Raw genomic sequence first — 17,300 nt, 5'->3', positions numbered from 1 at the left:
GAGTGTCAGCTGTTTGATAACCCTCTTCTGCAGCCTTGGTTTGCTTCTTCATTAGGGTCCGTGCTGTGTTATCTTCATTAATTGATTTTTCCATTACTTGTAAGTAAATTAAAGAAAGATATTTGCCTCTGTTTCTCACTAAAATGACCAATAGAGGGCAAAACACGCTATTGAACTTTGTACTGGGGTTTACCTCGGGATTCATTTGGAGAGTTGACAACATTAGACAATTGAATGGCATTAATTATATCAATCAATCTTTGAGAATATCGAGCACATGTATGGGATATGAGTGTATCCTATCGCTCCATACGTTCGTCTCAACCCCTACCTCATGAATGCATTTCCAAATAGCGCTATTGCACTTGAAGCCACTTCCAAATGCAATCTGCCAAACCCTGTCTCCCTTTTTCATCCTCCCTTTGGCTTCCAGGTAAGAAAGCTCGTACCAGATGGAAGAAGAGGACGTGTTTCCAAACCTGTACAGAGTCATGCTAGAGGCCTCAACATCCTCTTTCTTCAATCTCAGGCTTTTCTCCATTGCCTCGATCACAGCTCTTCCGCCTGCATGTATGCAAAAATGTTCAAAAGCCCGCCTGAAGTTTGGAACGTAGATGCTTCTCCTCCATATCTTCCGGCAAATGATGGACAAACCATACAAGAATTGCTCAGAAAATGGCAGCACCAGTGGTCCAGTGGAGGCCATATTGGCCTTGAGAGCATCTCCAGCCACATTTATTATGCCCTTTGATATTGATACTCCAACGTTGTTTTCCAGGTCCATGTCCTGAAAGACACAAGCATAGGACTGATCATCACCTGCCCTGTTTGTTCGGACGAGGTGTTGTAGCACGTACTTTGCCTTGTTCATATCTTGGGTTTGGCTGGACATTAGTATGGCTGCACCTCCCATCCGGAAGAGACAGTTTGTCAGCAACATGGATCGGTTCTTTCCAGTGTACCAATTCAGATTTATGACCTCCGTGCTCACAATTAGTGCCAAGGAATTGCGATGAACTCTCAACAAGTCTCTAGCTAAACCAACCGAGACAATTCCTGCACTACACCCCATGCCAGAAAGATTAAAACTCCTGATGTTGCTTCTCATTCTGAACTTGTTTATCACCATTGCACTGAGAGAGGGCGTAGGAGAAAACATACTGCTATTCAATACCAAAATGTCTATGGATTTCGGGTTAATGTTGGTTTTCTTGAACAGGTCGGTAACAACTGAGAAGATCACCAATGAGGCCTCTTCTAGGGCGAATGAGAGTGACTTTCTTATGGGATGTTCACAGAAAGATGGAGGAACACATGTTTCGCTGCTGAATCCTGATCTCTCCAGGATCTTGATCTGGAAAGCAATGCTGTCAGGGTCAAATCGGGTGTCAAGAGACACAAGTTCGCGGTGCATGGAGATAGGTACGCGACAAGAAGCCGGTGGCCGATAACAAGTGAAGTCCAGTAAGTAGATGGAAGCTTTTCTTTTGTGCACAAGATAAATAATGACTAAGGCTGCTGCTACCACAACCGCGAAATGGTGGATAACGAAGAAAATGAATTCCGAGGAACCCATATTGATTTCCAGGACGATAGCCATGAAGAAGAAAAGGAGAGAGATGTGGGGCTTTGGCACCTGAGGATGTTGCATATGGAGTTGTTTGTGTCTGGAATAATATATGGCATCGCCGGGAGAAAGACTGCAGAATTGGGAACTAAAAAGTGGAGGAGAACATGAATAGGCAATTGAACATCCTTTTGGTGCCTTGCCTAAAGGCATGAAGCCGTGCACGGCTGAATGGGTTTGCCATACCCACAGTTTGAATCTGCATTTTCAAAACTCCCATTTTGCGTGTCACTGACTTGGGATGATGCATTGGATTAGATGGTCTCAGAAGACTATTTGTTGCAGAATTCAGGAGGCTTCATTTATGCTTTGTGTATACTCTCTCTCTCTCTATCGACATATAACATTTACCAAATAGGATTAGAATACGGGATGAGACATATAAAACACAGGTATACTAGATTTCTTTTCTCCATCACTCTGCTTCATTTCTTTTAAGTAATTTCTCTCTCGTATGAATCACTTTGTGATATTAGAAATTATGACGAAAAATGTGAAATCTTTTGCTAAACAATAAAAGAATTTAAGAAAATCTCTAAACGTAATCAATTTTAGATAAATAATATATATATATATATATATATATATATATATATATATATATATATATATATATATATTCATATACAAGGACGAAAATATTTTGATATTTCTTTGATATAACGGGTGTCGGGGTGTTGGTGTCTCCGACAAGATTTATGACACATAAATATCGATCTATCGATATTTTGATAATTTATTAGAAATTTCATAGATTGTTCGACAATTTATGAAACTAGACAAAACATCCAAACACACAACATTGGCTTACCACTAGGCAAACATGCCGGCCCTTTCATTATACAAATGCACCAGAATAAATATATACCAAAACATGTCATAAAAACAAAATATTAAAAGAATATTTTAATAAAAATATTAATTCTAATTATTTTATTTTTAAATTTCATTTAATTCATCACTAAAAATATAAAAATTATCATGATAATTTTCTTAATAATTTTTTTTAATCATATATATGTTAATTAAATATAAGAAATATAAATATTAATAAAATTTGTACATATGTTATCATTTATTTTATACTATTTAATATAATTGAGAATTAAATGGATTATAATTTTAATATTAATTATATTTTAAAGATAGACATATTATAATAAAATGTCATAATATTATTGTCCAATAATATTTAATGTAACTTAATAATAAACATATACTTACAAAATTTATATTTTTTATCAACACATGATATTATTATTGAATACGACAAAGTATATTATAGATATATTAATTTATTTAACAAAACCACTTCAAAATATTTATTCTTACTTCTTATATCATTTTTATTTTTAAAAATTTTCAACATTTTAATGAGTTTTGATCAATTTTCGTTTCATTGATATTTTGTATCAAACTATCTACTAATATTTTCCGATATATCTCGATATATCCATAGAATTAAGTTAACAATATATTCGTCAAAATTAATATTTTCATCCTTATTCATATGCTTAAAATATCATCTACTTTATAGTTTAATATATAATATATAATGATATAATATAATATCTATTTATTTACAAACATGTTAAATATTTTAATTATTAGTAATTATTAATTTTTCCAAAGCTAGGATAGGTATTATATTCATATGAGATAATATGGTAAGAATGTCGCATGATACATGACCTTATAGATACTTAGGAAGTACTGCAAAGGCGATTTCAGTTAAAATGCTTTTAGTTATTGTTCTCTTGTTATTAGTTTTTTTTTTTAATTATTATTAAAAACTTAGTTTTTTCATTAGAAACAATTTTAAGGAGAATTACTATATATACAAAGAAACTTTTGTAATGTTTTTGATATCATGTTATATAACGAATAAGTGGTTTTTGAAAGCATCATCTACCATGTAATTTGTCCATAAAATCATTTTACATAACTTTCTCAATTTTTAAAACTAATTTCTTTAAGAAAGTGTTTTCAAATACTTAGGAAGCACTTATGCTCCTCTCAAAATCACTCCCAAATGGATTTTTATATAACTTGTAATTTAACAATAGTTCTTTAGAGTCTCTTTACTGAGCATTACTTGTACATTTTTGGGCAAACAATAATTTAACAGTAATTGCATTAGGCTAATCTCTTATTTTAGTCCCACTAACATTCAAGACCAACAAAAATAACAAAAATAATGGTAGCTTTGGGAAAGTATCCATTTCCTTCTATGTGGTGAAAATATTTGTTTTTAAAAATTGTTTTTCATTTAAAAAAATAGTTTTTTTTTTTAGTATTTTATAAAAACAAGGGTATTTGATAAATTATTTTTAAAAACATTTAAAAAAAATTTGGATAAGTTGTTTTTTAAAATAATTTTTATATTCTGATTTTATAAAAATATTGTAAATTCAATTTATATAATATTCATTAAATTTAATCCAAGTGTTATTAAAAATGAAAATAGACTTGTAATTACAACTACATTAAAAATATGGTATATATTTTTAATTATACTATGTGGTATTTCTAGAAAATTTATAAAAACATAATTATATGTAGAAAAGAAATAATAGTCATTGTTAGAAAAAAGTCATCTTTAAATTTAAGTTATTATTGGGTTATTAATAGATTCAATACAAGTGTCACTTAGTTTGGTATTAATTCAATACTATGTGGTATTTGAAAAAATATGTTCCTACGTAGAAGAGAAATAATAAAGTCATTCTAAATCAATTTTTGTCTATAAATTGTTGGTATTAATTGGATCACTATTTGAGTTTCAAGTTATTTCTAAAAATTACTAGATTCATTAATAAATCCAACACGTAAAATATTTCTTGATTTGATGTTTATTTTCCTAGTGAAAAAATTTACAAATATACTATTATATACAAAAAAAAAAAACTAGTTAAATCATTCAAAATGAATTTTAGTCTATGACTTTCTAATGTCATTGAGTTTTCATGATTTTCTAATACTAGTTAAGTTGGTTTTTAAGTTTCAAATTATTTTTTAAAATTAATAAATTTATATATCATCTACGGTTTGATTTGGAATTTATTTACCTAATGAAATTTTTTAGGGAAGTTAAAGGAAATTAAAGAAACACATAATTCAAAGAAAATTTATATTTTAAGATCTTTGGTATTAATATTGGGTTGTAGAGAGAGAAAAAGAAAAATACCATATTCAACTTTATTTTCCTTTTATGATTTTGTTTTGTTTTTGTTTTTTTTTTAAAAAACTTTTTCTATATGTTCCTTTTGTTTTAAAAGCTAATGAAATTTATTGAAATATCTAGATTAATCCATTCCAAGCTTTGGATCATGGGGTGCATACTACTAACATTATAGGGATACTAAACCTAAGCAAGGAAACAATTTTTAATAAAAATATTAAATCTAGATGCTTAAAAAACAATACATGTGATCTAAATGTTTCGAAATCAATTCCAATAAGTGAAAATGGTGATGTGGAACTAAAAACTATAGAGAATGCTTGGATTACTTTATTCCCTATCATAGGGCCAATTGGGTGCATGCAATTCTTCCTAGGGCTTATAGATTCTAGCACCTAAAGTAGTACATATATATATATATATATATATATATATATATAAATTAGGATCTAAAGTTCAGTGCTTACCAAGATCCGAATGTTTCCATATCTAATCTAGTCGATGAAGAAAGCTTGTCGAAGGTGTAGTAGTCACAATAGATCTCACGAACCGATTGATTGTTTTTTTTTTTTAAATCACAATGACTGTCTCCTTGAATCTCGGTAGTAAAGGGGTGGAAGCCTTTAGGATGATTGGTGACTAGGGTTCTGTTAAAAAAATTGGGCTAATTTAACCTAAGGTAAAATCACCTTAGAAGAGGGGTAAATAGGGTGATGATCTTTTTTTACAAATTTAAATTATGTGAATGCAAGAGAAAATTATCTGCAAATATATAATAAAATAATATAAAGACAATTGCATATAAAGTAAAAGAGTAGGGAAGAGAGCATGCAAACACAAGATTTTTATAGTGGTTCGGCGCAACTCGGCCTATGTCCACTCTCCTCTAGCTTCAATCCTAAGCTTGAGGTTCCACTAATTTAAGACTTTCAAACCAAGCCTTCAAACATACAATTGGATTATGGTTCCAATCCACCCTCTTGGACTTTTGGTTCTAAGCACCGTTTACAATCTTCAAGAGATATCTCACTCTTGAATAATCTCTTAAGTGATATCCCACACTTGAGAATCCCTAAGTGATACCTCATACTTAGATTATTCCTCTCAAATATTTGCAAATGAAGATAAGAAATAATTTCACAAAATCCTAGTAAAAAACTTTAGGCTCAAATGTACAAGAAAAATTAAGATCGAAAGGTGCACTAATGATATGCAAGTTTTAGAACAATGGTGCACTAAAAAACACTCCCCTAAGGCTCAAATATATTCAATAAATGTTTAGGAAGGTCAAACTCTTAAAACAATGAAGATTGAAGCCTTTTTTACAAAGGAAAAATGTCAAACTAGCCATTGGGTGTTCGTCCGGTTGAGCTCCGGTTTGACCGGTTGACTAACTGTTAGCATTTAATGCATGACAAGTGACTGTTGGACCTCGACCACCCCTTGAATGCCCCTCGACTAGTCCTCAACCAGTTGAACAAGCGTTTTGGAAGAAAGAGAAGGTTTTGCAACCCTCAACCGGTTGAGCTAAATAGGTCGACTGGTTCCTCATTTGATTCAACTGGTTGAGCCGTTTTGTGGCTTAACAACCACTTTTTTTCAACTTAAAACCTTTTAAACAAATTTGGAAAGCACATAAGATTTTAGTTGAAAACATGAAATCATCCAATTTTAAAAGATTTAAAACAAAATAACTCTTGAATGATTTTGGTGCATAAGTAAAGACTATAATGCATGAAAAATCTAGTGCACCAACAAGCTTACAAAGAGATCCTATGAAGCTTAGGTCTTGAAAAACACTTCTCTTTGAGGTCTTCATCTTCTTATTGATTTCGCTTTGGCTTGATTTTGTCTTTGTGATTGCCACTTTGGAAATTTTCTTGCCTAATCACACTTGAAATATAATCATTAGTTCCAAACTTTATTTTATTATCATCAAAATATAGATTAACTAAACCTTGGTTTCGCAAGTTCTCTTTCTCAAAATGAATAAGAAGTAAGATTGAAGCCCTAACCTATAAGGGGTGGGGGGTATTTATAGGCTTCTAATGGGCATGGATCACTTAATTTAGCTCAATTGTAAGTAACCCAACTGAGCTTCAATTAGTTAATCAACCTAATCTAAAGAGATTAATCACAAGCTCCTATATTGTTACAATATATCCCTTAAAAGCATGACATGATATAACAAATTTAAAATTCATTATTTATTTAATGATATTCAAGTTTTACTTTTACCTATCCTTATTTCATGCATGGTATTTCATGAGCATTCTCACATAGCATCTCTTACATTGTACATGAATTTGGTGCATTAAGAGTTGTACAGAAGATTCAAGTCATAGGTTCCTTGCGAATAGATGACTTGTTCACAATCGTTTCATGAATTTAGGCAATTCATTAAAGGTTATAGTGCATTCATTACCTCCTACTTGTTGGAATGACTAGTCTTGACTATCGGAATGAGTTTCCTATGGTAAGTGCACTAGTGTGTTACTAGGAACCCCAAATGACTTTGTTCATAGGCTTTGGATCTCGTAAGGTGCATGTTTCTATTCCTAGGGCATCTCTAAAACCATTGTAGCAAAATAAAATGACAATAATAACCATTATTAACTATAAATCTAGAGTTATAGTACTCATATATATGATTTGGATGTTTCCAAATGAAAATCCATTCGATAAGGATGAAGCCTCAAAAGTTTGGAGGTCTCGTTCACCTAAGATCTTGGGCCTGATGACTCGAATTATGATCTTGGCACTCCAAAGTGTAGGCTTTGGAAGAGTAGAAACTTAGTCTCTCTCTTTCTTTCTCTAGAGGTGAAAGATGACTATCTAAATCCATGGAAGCCCTAACCCTAACCCCTAAAGGGTATTTATAGGGTTTCTTTACTAGGCTTAAGTGACTTGAACTCATATGGGCTTGGGTTACTTAATTTAACCCAAAATAGGTCATAATTGATTAATTAACTACACGAGACCATATAATTAATAAGCTAACCCAATCTAAAGACATTGTTCACGGTCTCCTATGCAACCTTGCGTGATCACCAAAACACCTTTATATAACCCTCATAAACCATGTCATCATTGTATATGAGCTTAGAGAGGAGGCCACTTAGACCCATAGGAGTATTGACTCCTTCATAATCCAATTCTAAAGTTATTTCAACATCCCACTAGAGATAATTAATTGCACTCCAATATCTTATGTAAATAAAATTAAGATGGAGTTCAGGTCTATGACCTATTGTCTACTACATGCAAACTCCTCATGAATTGATGTCTACAATCTAACAAGGTAGTGTTATCATCTATTAAGATTACATCTTCAATCATTGAGTTACAAATCTCACTATTATGTGATCAATTGACATACTCCACCTCTAAGGAGCATATGTCAAATTCCACCAAAGGAATTACTACGGTTACAAATTTTTTGATCACATGTCATTTGGATCACCTAAAAGGACATATTGTTTTAATCCCATGAGATATCATGGTGCCTCTATTGAGAATACTTGTTGCTACCTGCCTTCATCAATAGTTACCCAATCCATAGAGATATATTATCACTTTAAGGTCTCATTCATAAGTTAAAGTCTTTTATTAATTTCAGCACAAACTCAATATCCTCTTAAGGTTGAGAGTCAATATAACATAGTAGTTTGGTGAATCATGACAATTAATTACCTTGCATCATGATTCACCATAGGTCTTGTCCAATGTATATTAAGTACACTAATGCACTCACCATAGGAAACCCATCCCCACAACCAAGACAAGGCATCCCTTTAATTAGGAGGTGGTGTGCTACAGTCTCTACTAAATTTCTCAAATCCATGAATCAATTTTAACTATCCCTTCATAACACCTTGCCATAAGTGAAAACAAACACTGCTTACTTCTTCCTCATAATCTGTGGGATATAAACCTCCCACTATGATGAGATACTGGTATATTAAAAGTCATATGAATGATATGTCTTTATACCTCTAGATTCATAGTATCTTGTGTAATGTAAGATTATCTTCTAGTGTATCCTCCAATCTATATTACTTTTTACCTTATTCCTTATCATATAATCTTCATTAGAAATCTGATGTTTGTAATATCAAACATCTTCTAATGATCTTGACTATAAAGGAAGTGACCCTTGAAATTATCTTGGATATCTCATAAACTAATACACCTCTTAAGAAAAAGAAGTATTACATAATCTTTAAGACATGTCTCCAAAAGAATATGAGAAGTAATGAAAAACCAATTACCGATCTCACATATTCAAGATATATTTCAGCATCAAGGATCCAAGATAAATAGTTTTTTTTCTTGAAATTTCAAATAACACATTCAAGTTTTGTGAAATTCAACATTATTAGAAACTTTTCACATGCAATAAAATAATATTATTAGAATCAATCGCAAAAATTCAAAACTATATTACCAAACAATATTTAAATTTATATTACTAATTAGGTGTAACCAACAAATTTTCATAAATAGTATTTATCATTATAAAAGTATGCTTCAATATAAAATAAAACTTGTGTAATTTGTAGGTTAATAATATTACTATAACTTCTGGCTATAATAAATTATAAAATTGTTTATATATATATATTTTTGTTATAAGAAAATTTAAAATAGTTGTCACATAACTTCTACTTATAATGATATGTGCATAACTTTTCACTATGATAAAGTAAAATAATTTATTAATAGTTTCTTTTTGTATATAATGTAATTTAGATGAAGAAAATAAACATTAATAAAAATATACAAAATCTACTCTATATTAAAATTTTACAATTGAGATTAAGATGATTACCTTCAAAACAACTTGAGCTAATAGGAAAACAAACATTAATAAAATATATAAAATCTACTTTATATTAACAATCTAGAATTAAGATTTAGATAATTAACTCCCAAACATCATATGTTGAACATGTCTTATAAATTGAAGAATAAATGGGAAATAAAATAAAAGAAAATGTGGAAAGGAGAATTGAAAGAATTTGAGACATTCAAAGTTCAAGCAACTCATCTTTAACATAATTAGATGAGAAAATACGTTGACATCTATATTTATGGATTTTTTTTTCTACTTTTATCACTCTCTTCACTCTGAAATTACTATTTGCAAAATATGGTAGTGGAGAGATAATTTGAGATTTATAACAATTGAAAAATTATATTTACAAATTGTCTTTTGAAACCAATTTCAATATAAATTCAAATTTAAAATTTTTTTTTTTTTCAAAATTTAATATTTAAATTGTTATTGTTTCTTCGGAAGATCACATTTTATTTAATTTTTAATAAATTACAGGAAATTAGAAATAAATTTTCAATTGTCATATTTTAAAAATTATTTTTTAAAATGTTGTATTTAATTTTCAAAATCCCTTCATTTATTTTTACAACATGGATTTAATTTTTAATAATAATTGCATCATTAGAATGATAAAAAGAAAGGGACAGAAAAAGTCGTCGGTGGAATCCATATGCCGCCTCTTCCAATCCAAGGTGACCCAATTTCCAAGTTCCAACGCACATGCCCATCAATGTTTGTCGCAGTCAACAGCTCACGGGCTTCCGAGATTCCTTGAAAGATATGCATGAAATGAAATCGATTAATTTCAATTGAAGACAAAAAAAAAAAAAAAATACAAAATAGAAAATAAAAGAAGGAAAGATGAGAAAGCCAACACCTATGCACATCTCTCATTTCCTCCTTTGGCTGTTTTCATTCCAATTATGATTGGACTGTTTCTTAAAAAAAATAAATTATATTGATTATTTTTTAAGTGATTTTAAAAAGTATTTTTAATATTTAAAATTTTTTATTTTTAAAAAATAGTTTTTAAAATTATTATCAAATATATTGTATAGAGATTTTAAAAAAATATTTATAAATTTCATTAAATACCTTTTTTAAAAAAAAAATTTCTATTTTTAATCTAAAAATATTTTCTAAAATCACTATAAAATATATTCTTAGAATATAATAATTTGGATAATAAACATTTTTCATTACTTTTTAGGGTAAGTGTGAGGAGAAGATATCGAAGCATAAGTTCAAATTAGGTAAAAAGTAAGACACCAACTAAAGTGATTGGCAGCGGCAAAGAAGAATAAGACGAGAAGAGAGGGCATCGAAAAATGGGAGGCGGAGAATGAAGGTCAGAAAACGTTAAGGCATACTTGAATATATCTATACAGCCCCAATGTCCTTCCCCTCTCCTTCGTTTTATACCTCGACCTTTTATTTGGCACGGAGCCACCATCCACTGCGTGAGCCCACAAATTCAAATCCTTACACATGCTCTTCTTCAACGCCCATTTCTCAAACATTTCTTATTTTCATTTCCCAATTTTAAACTCTATCAAATGTTTTTTTTCCCAGTCATAAAATTTATTATGACTGTTTTTTTTTTCAATTTTTAATATTTAATAAATTAATTTTTTTTTAATTATATCACTTATTTTCTTTAATTATATAAAAATTAAATAATTTTAAAATATATAAATTTTTAATTAATTTTAATTATATTTGATGTTTTTCTATATTCTTTTATAATAAAATCAAATATTAACATATGTTTTTTTTCTTTTCTTAATATTTTTCCAGATTCAAACCTAACCTTATTTTTTTTTTCTTATTTTATAGAAGATTATAAACATAAGGAGTATGTAAGATTTTATCTTTCCTATATTGATATTTCACTTTTTATTATAATAAAATGACATATAATATGTTGAAAATTGGGGTAAAAATATATGAAAAAAATAATAAAATTGTTTGCAATGACCCATAAAAAAATAATGATTCATCGATGTAGTATTTTTGTTCTATAAAATAAAAGTTATTATTTTAATAGTTTTGGATTAAAAAATGACTCCACATCTCCAATTTTGATAAGAGTTGAAGGGACACCATCCAACTGTCAATTTCCGTAGCGTCAATTTCTGCAATATTTGCACCATTTGACACTCTGCTCAATCACCGTAATATGGTCCACATCAAAATAGGATTTGGATGTGACGATTAACCAAAGTCCTAACAATATTAAAGCGGGTCTTCCCTATGCTCCACAATTTTCCACAATCTTTGCACCATTTGACACTCTTCTCCACTTCAAACCAAAGACTTGGATATTTGCGCCATTTCACATTCTAGTCGATCACCGTAATATGTACTCCACGTCAACAGATGTCACGATTAACCAAAGTCCTAAGAATATTCAAGCGGGTCCTGGTTGGTTATGCTGCGGTGGCATGTAGATGATATCATCCGAATATGATTAGTATTATTATTATTTTTACATTGTTTTTTGGAGTAAGAATCTCGCAATCTCTATGCGCTGATTAGTGTGCCCCATTCACCTAAGCACGGCACATGTTCTGAGTTCCCAAACTTACATGCAACCTTTTCTGTTTGATATTTTTCTTAAAAACTTTATATTTTATAATATCACCCTGACCAGTCCAATTCAACGGGTTTACCAAAAATTTTTGGTATTTTTTGAGGAAAGTGACTTAACAAAAAAGAAAATTTATTTTTTCTGTTCAATTAAAAATAATCTATTAATATCAATCAATATAATTAAATTAAATTTATTAAAAGAATTTTTAATTATAATATAAAATTTATAATTTTAAAATTATAACTCCTGATCCATCCATCCTAGTCTAAAAAATTAATGTAATTTTCTCTTTATTATCCTTTTCTCACCCACTAATGACATCTTAAGATGGGAAAAAACATTCCCCCTTCCTCTTTGATTAAGTTCAATTGCTTAATATTGTCTAATTATTAATTCCTATCATTTTGTTTTTAAGAGGAAAAATTTAAAAAGGCGGATGATTTAAAAATAGAAATAAAAGTAATAATTTAACAAAAAAAAAGGAACGGCCAAGCAATATTGTCCTCATCTCATTGTTTTCTCCTTTTCTTCTTGTGTGTGCTTTTGTTTTGTTATCTTTAGGTTTTGAAAGAATGTCAGTGAAGCTTTTCAGAATCGCTCCACCACACCACCACCACCTTCCCCACCAACGGCACCGTCTTCACAAATGATGGCGTCTCTTCACGACCTTCTCGTTGAAGAAGGCTTTGAGCGCACGAAAAACCACCCCAAAACCTCCCGAAAGCCTCCACTCCTCTCCAAGCCCAACAGAGACCCCAGACTTGCTCGAGATGATTCCATTGCTCTCCCCATCTACATCTGCCATGACAGAAGAAACTTCCACTCCGTCAAGCACAAGGCCGACAAGGCCATCACCCGAAACGCCCCTGGCCTCCTTTCCTCCAAAAGAGTTAGTTCGGATTCAGAGAGGGCCAATTCTCAGTCCTTGGGTGGTTCTGAGGGTGCAAGGAGGGATGGGCCTGCCATTGATGAAGTGGCCATCAGGGCTGTGATTTCAATACTCAGTGGATACATTGGGAGGTACCTCAAGGATGAAACTTTCCGGGAAAGCGTCAGGGAAAAGTGTTACGCTTGTTTGGAGAGTAGGAAAAAGGATTCGGATAATGGGGTGTTTGCAAACATGGAGTTGGGAATTGAGAGCATTGAGCAGCTGGTACTTGGGAGCCCTGGGACACACATGGAGTTGAGGATGAAATCCCTGAGGAACTCCATTAGGCTTTTGAGCATCGTTGCCTCACTTAATTCTGAAACATCCCGTAACGGCTCTACTTGTGGGATTCCCAATTCCCACCTCTCAGCTTGCGCTCAGCTCTACTTGTCCATAGTCTATAAGCTTGAGAAAAATGATAGAATTTCAGCTAGGCACTTGCTTCAAGTGTTCTGTGATGCACCTTTTCTAGCCCGGACTGACTTGCTTCCTGATCTTTGGGAGCATTTTTTCCTTCCCCATCTTCTCCATCTCAAGGTTTGGTACGCTAATGAGCTTGAATTCCTGTCAAACCCAAATTTTGGGGACAAAGAGAAGAGGGCTATAGCTTTGAGCAAGATCTACAACGATCAAATGGACATGGGCACCAGGCAGTTTGCGTTTTACTACAAGGACTGGCTCAAAGTTGGGGTCAAAGCCCCTCCCATACCCTCTGTGCCCTTACCATCAAGGCCTAGTTATGGGAATTCAATGAGGCGATCATCGGACTCTTTCTCTTCGAATCTCTCCATCAACAAAAACTTGTAAGTTTCAAAGTATTTTAATCACTTTCCATGATCTTCTAAAAAATTACCCCGAAGTTGTTTGTGTGCTTTGTTTCATCATTGCTCTATCTTGAAAGGTATCAAGCTGTTTTCGGCCCCACCTCTGAGCGGCAATCCATGGAACATAGTGAGCGAACTGGAGCTAAAATTGATACATGGAGTGTGGAGGAAAAAGAAAAAGTTTGTACGAATGAAGATAGCGACGCCCGACATCATTATGTTCATGTGAGTAACTCCGTCTCCTCAGGATGGTGAATATTTTATATAAGGTAACTGTTACTTAGAAATTTCCCAAATTTCATCTGTTCTTTTCCCTTGGCAGAATGGATTAGGAGCTCAGAGAAGATCGCCAAGCCAACATTACAGATTCACAAAAGATGAATTGTGGTCCGAGACACAGAGAATAGACTTTTTTCGGTTCTTTACCTGCCAAAGGGAGCTGACAGAATGCTTGGTGAACGGCAATTTCATAGTCAGGAATGATTCAATCAGAAAGGAAGAAAATAGCTACCTTCCTGCAAGTGATCTCGCTAGAGCAATTACCACCATTTCCTCATCAGACAGCCTAACTGACTGTGAAAGAGCAGTTCGGGTGATTACAAAAGCTTGGTTGGACTCACATGGCGATCGTGTCACTGAATCTGCATTGTCAAAGGCACCTGTGATAGAGGGAATTCTTGAAGTTCTATTTGCTTCCAATGACGATGAAATTCTAGAATTGGGGATCTCAATTTTAGCAGAATTTGTATGGAGAAAGGAGGCAAATAGGCAGATAATATTGAGTTCAGATCCACAACTTGAGATCTTTATGAGACTCCTGAGAAGCAGTAGTCTATTTCTAAAAGCTGCGGTTTTGCTTTATCTATTGAAGCCAAAGGCCAAACAGCTGATATCAATTGAGTGGATTCCATTGGTCCTTCGGGTGTTGGAGTTTGGGGACCAGCTGCAGACCTTATTCACAGTTAGATGCAGTCCTCAAGTGGCAGCATATTACTTCCTAGACCAACTTCTTATGGGCTTCAATGAAGACCAAAACTTGGAGAATGCCAGACAAGTTGTTTCAATTGGAGGATTGAGCTTGTTGGTGAAAAGAATAGAGACTGGAGATGCCTGCGGAAGGAACAATGCTGCTTCCATCATTTCCTGTTGCATTCAGGCTGATGGAAGCTGCCGACATTACTTGGCGAACAATCTGAACAAGGCTTCCATTCTTGAACTCCTCGTTCTAGGCAATCAAAAGAATTCCAGTTCTTGTGCTTTCGCTTTATTGACTGAGTTGATATGCCTCAATAGGTATCGATTTTTTCTCTCTTGTCTTTCTTTCTTTTGCTTTCAACAATAGTTGAAGTAATTGTCAGAAGCTTGCTTCGCTCTACAGAAGAACTCAGATTACGAAATTCTTAGATGGTCTTCAGAATGGAGGTGCTCACTTGAACACAATGCACATCTTGTTAGTCTATCTGCAGAGGGCTCCACCTGAAGAACGCCCATTAGTTGCAGCTCTGTTGTTACAGCTTGATCTTCTGGTAAGTCTAATTTTAGTCGTTCATTCACTTGTGCCCCACTTGATTTCTGAGAATTTGAAGAAATGGATGCCATGAGATTTCAAAATTTCTTTCCTTTTCCTCAATTCTCTTGGGAACCAACCTGGGCATGCATTAGTTCAAAACAGTCTGGTTTTAGACTCTTGAGCAGCCCCCACATGGAGTAGCAGTTATTTTGCAGGGAGATCCTTCAAAGAGCAGCGTATATAGAGAAGAAGCAGTCGAGACAATTATAGCAGCTTTGGACTGTCAAACATGTAATGAAAAGGTCCAACAACAGTCATCAAAAACTCTCATGATATTGGGAGGCCGATTCTCTTACACAGGAGAGGCATCAGCAGAAAAATGGCTCTTACAGCAAGCTGGTTTAGAAGAGATCTCAGAAGATTCACTCCACAACACCGAAATATTTGTCAATGAAATTATGAACTCTGGAAGCCTTGAGGTACGCTGCTAGGCTATTACTGTAGTTCCATTTGGTAGTCTGAGTGGGTCTAAATTTCTCAATTGAATCTCCCACATCTAATTTTGTGCAACAATGATCAGAATGACGAGGAAGAAGCAACAGAAAACTGGCAGAAGAAGGCAGCCATTGCATTGTTCAGAAGCGGCAACAAGAGATTCTTGTCTGCTCTCTCAGATTCCATAGCCAATGGCATTCCATGTTTGGCCCGAGCAAGCTTGGTCACAGTTTCATGGATGAGCAACTTTTTGTGTTCCATGGAAGATGAAAGTTTTCGGTGGATGGCATGCTCAATCCTTGTCCCACAGTTGATAGAGTTGTTGAGTTACAACAGAGATGTTGAGGAAAGAGTGATTGCTTCATATTCATTGCTGAATCTTGCCAAGAATTCAGGTAAAATATGCAACTACATATCATCAGTAACTTCAAAGAAGAATTACTCCCAGGAAGATGTTATAAATTATAAACTTGGCATAGGAAACATTTTATCAGAATTGTTCTTCTTTGAGATTTATTTCAAATTAACTTGCACCAAAAATAGTCATCTTTATTGATCTATTTGGGTTCATATTTTTCACAGAATGCACTTCAATGCTCTCATCCTTGGATCATGAAGAGCTGGTGAACTCTCTTCGCAATCTATCGTTAGTCACATGGACAGCCAACGAGCTTATGTCAATCATCACAAGCAGGCCAAGGCATCGGTTTCCTGACCGAGAAACCGTGCCAAGTTCAAAAAGTAGAAAGGAGTCATCTAAAATCTAAATTCCCCAATTGTTCTCTCTTTTTCTTTTTACTAAGGGTGGCGATTCTTCCTATGTTATTGCCATCACATGTTCATTCAAAGGGAATGTTCCATTTTTTTTGGGTTTATTGTGTGCAAGTATACGCCATAGTTCTCTTTTATTTTCCCTTTTTTTAATCTCCCAAATCCTCTATTGTACATCTCATAAAAATCCAGATAAGGTTATGTAACCCAAAAAAAGAATTTCTAGTGTCCTCTACAGTGCTTGTCTCCCTCAAAATTTTGCTTGGACGTTCTGGTTGCTCATCAATGTCTAGTCAGTCTCCACAAACAAATAAGCTATAACATTGAACAACTCAAGAATTCATACAGGAGATCTAAAGAGAGTATTGAGGTCATTTTTCATTCTTGGATCAGAAGAATTTTCAGTGTTCTGCTGTTTCGAAGCAACAGGGCTAGCTAGAAACGTAGCAGCTAATAGCATTTTTGAACTTGGCCGTAATGTTTTAGCGCAGTTTCAGTTGGCCTAGTTGGCTTTCAGCTCCACCATTTCAC

At 33.1% G+C, this 17,300-nt stretch overlaps 2 protein-coding genes across 2 annotated transcripts; one reads left to right on the top strand and one right to left on the bottom strand.

Moving 5' to 3' along the window:
- Window positions 1-170: 170 nt before the first annotated feature.
- LOC100257977 (probable 3-ketoacyl-CoA synthase 21) lies at window positions 171-1,721 on the bottom strand. The gene has a single exon (XM_010657627.3). It carries the CDS (start codon window positions 1,649-1,651, stop codon window positions 254-256), a length of 1,398 nt encoding a protein of 465 aa, XP_010655929.2. The 5' UTR covers window positions 1,652-1,721; the 3' UTR covers window positions 171-253.
- An 11,007-nt stretch (window positions 1,722-12,728) lies between these two features.
- On the top strand, window positions 12,729-16,994 carry LOC100252832 (putative E3 ubiquitin-protein ligase LIN). The gene is made up of 7 exons (XM_002274283.5): window positions 12,729-13,972; window positions 14,071-14,218; window positions 14,316-15,286; window positions 15,372-15,519; window positions 15,719-15,982; window positions 16,084-16,393; window positions 16,581-16,994. The coding sequence occupies exons 1-7, from the start codon at window positions 12,888-12,890 to the stop codon at window positions 16,763-16,765; spliced, it is 3,111 nt and encodes a 1,036-aa protein (XP_002274319.3). The 5' UTR covers window positions 12,729-12,887; the 3' UTR covers window positions 16,766-16,994.
- Window positions 16,995-17,300: the final 306 nt, after the last annotated feature.

The sequence above is a fragment of the Vitis vinifera genome, chromosome 10 (assembly GCF_030704535.1).
Source record: "Vitis vinifera cultivar Pinot Noir 40024 chromosome 10, ASM3070453v1".
NCBI lineage: Eukaryota > Viridiplantae > Streptophyta > Magnoliopsida > Vitales > Vitaceae > Vitis > Vitis vinifera.
This window is presented reverse-complemented; position numbering and strand designations above follow the sequence as displayed.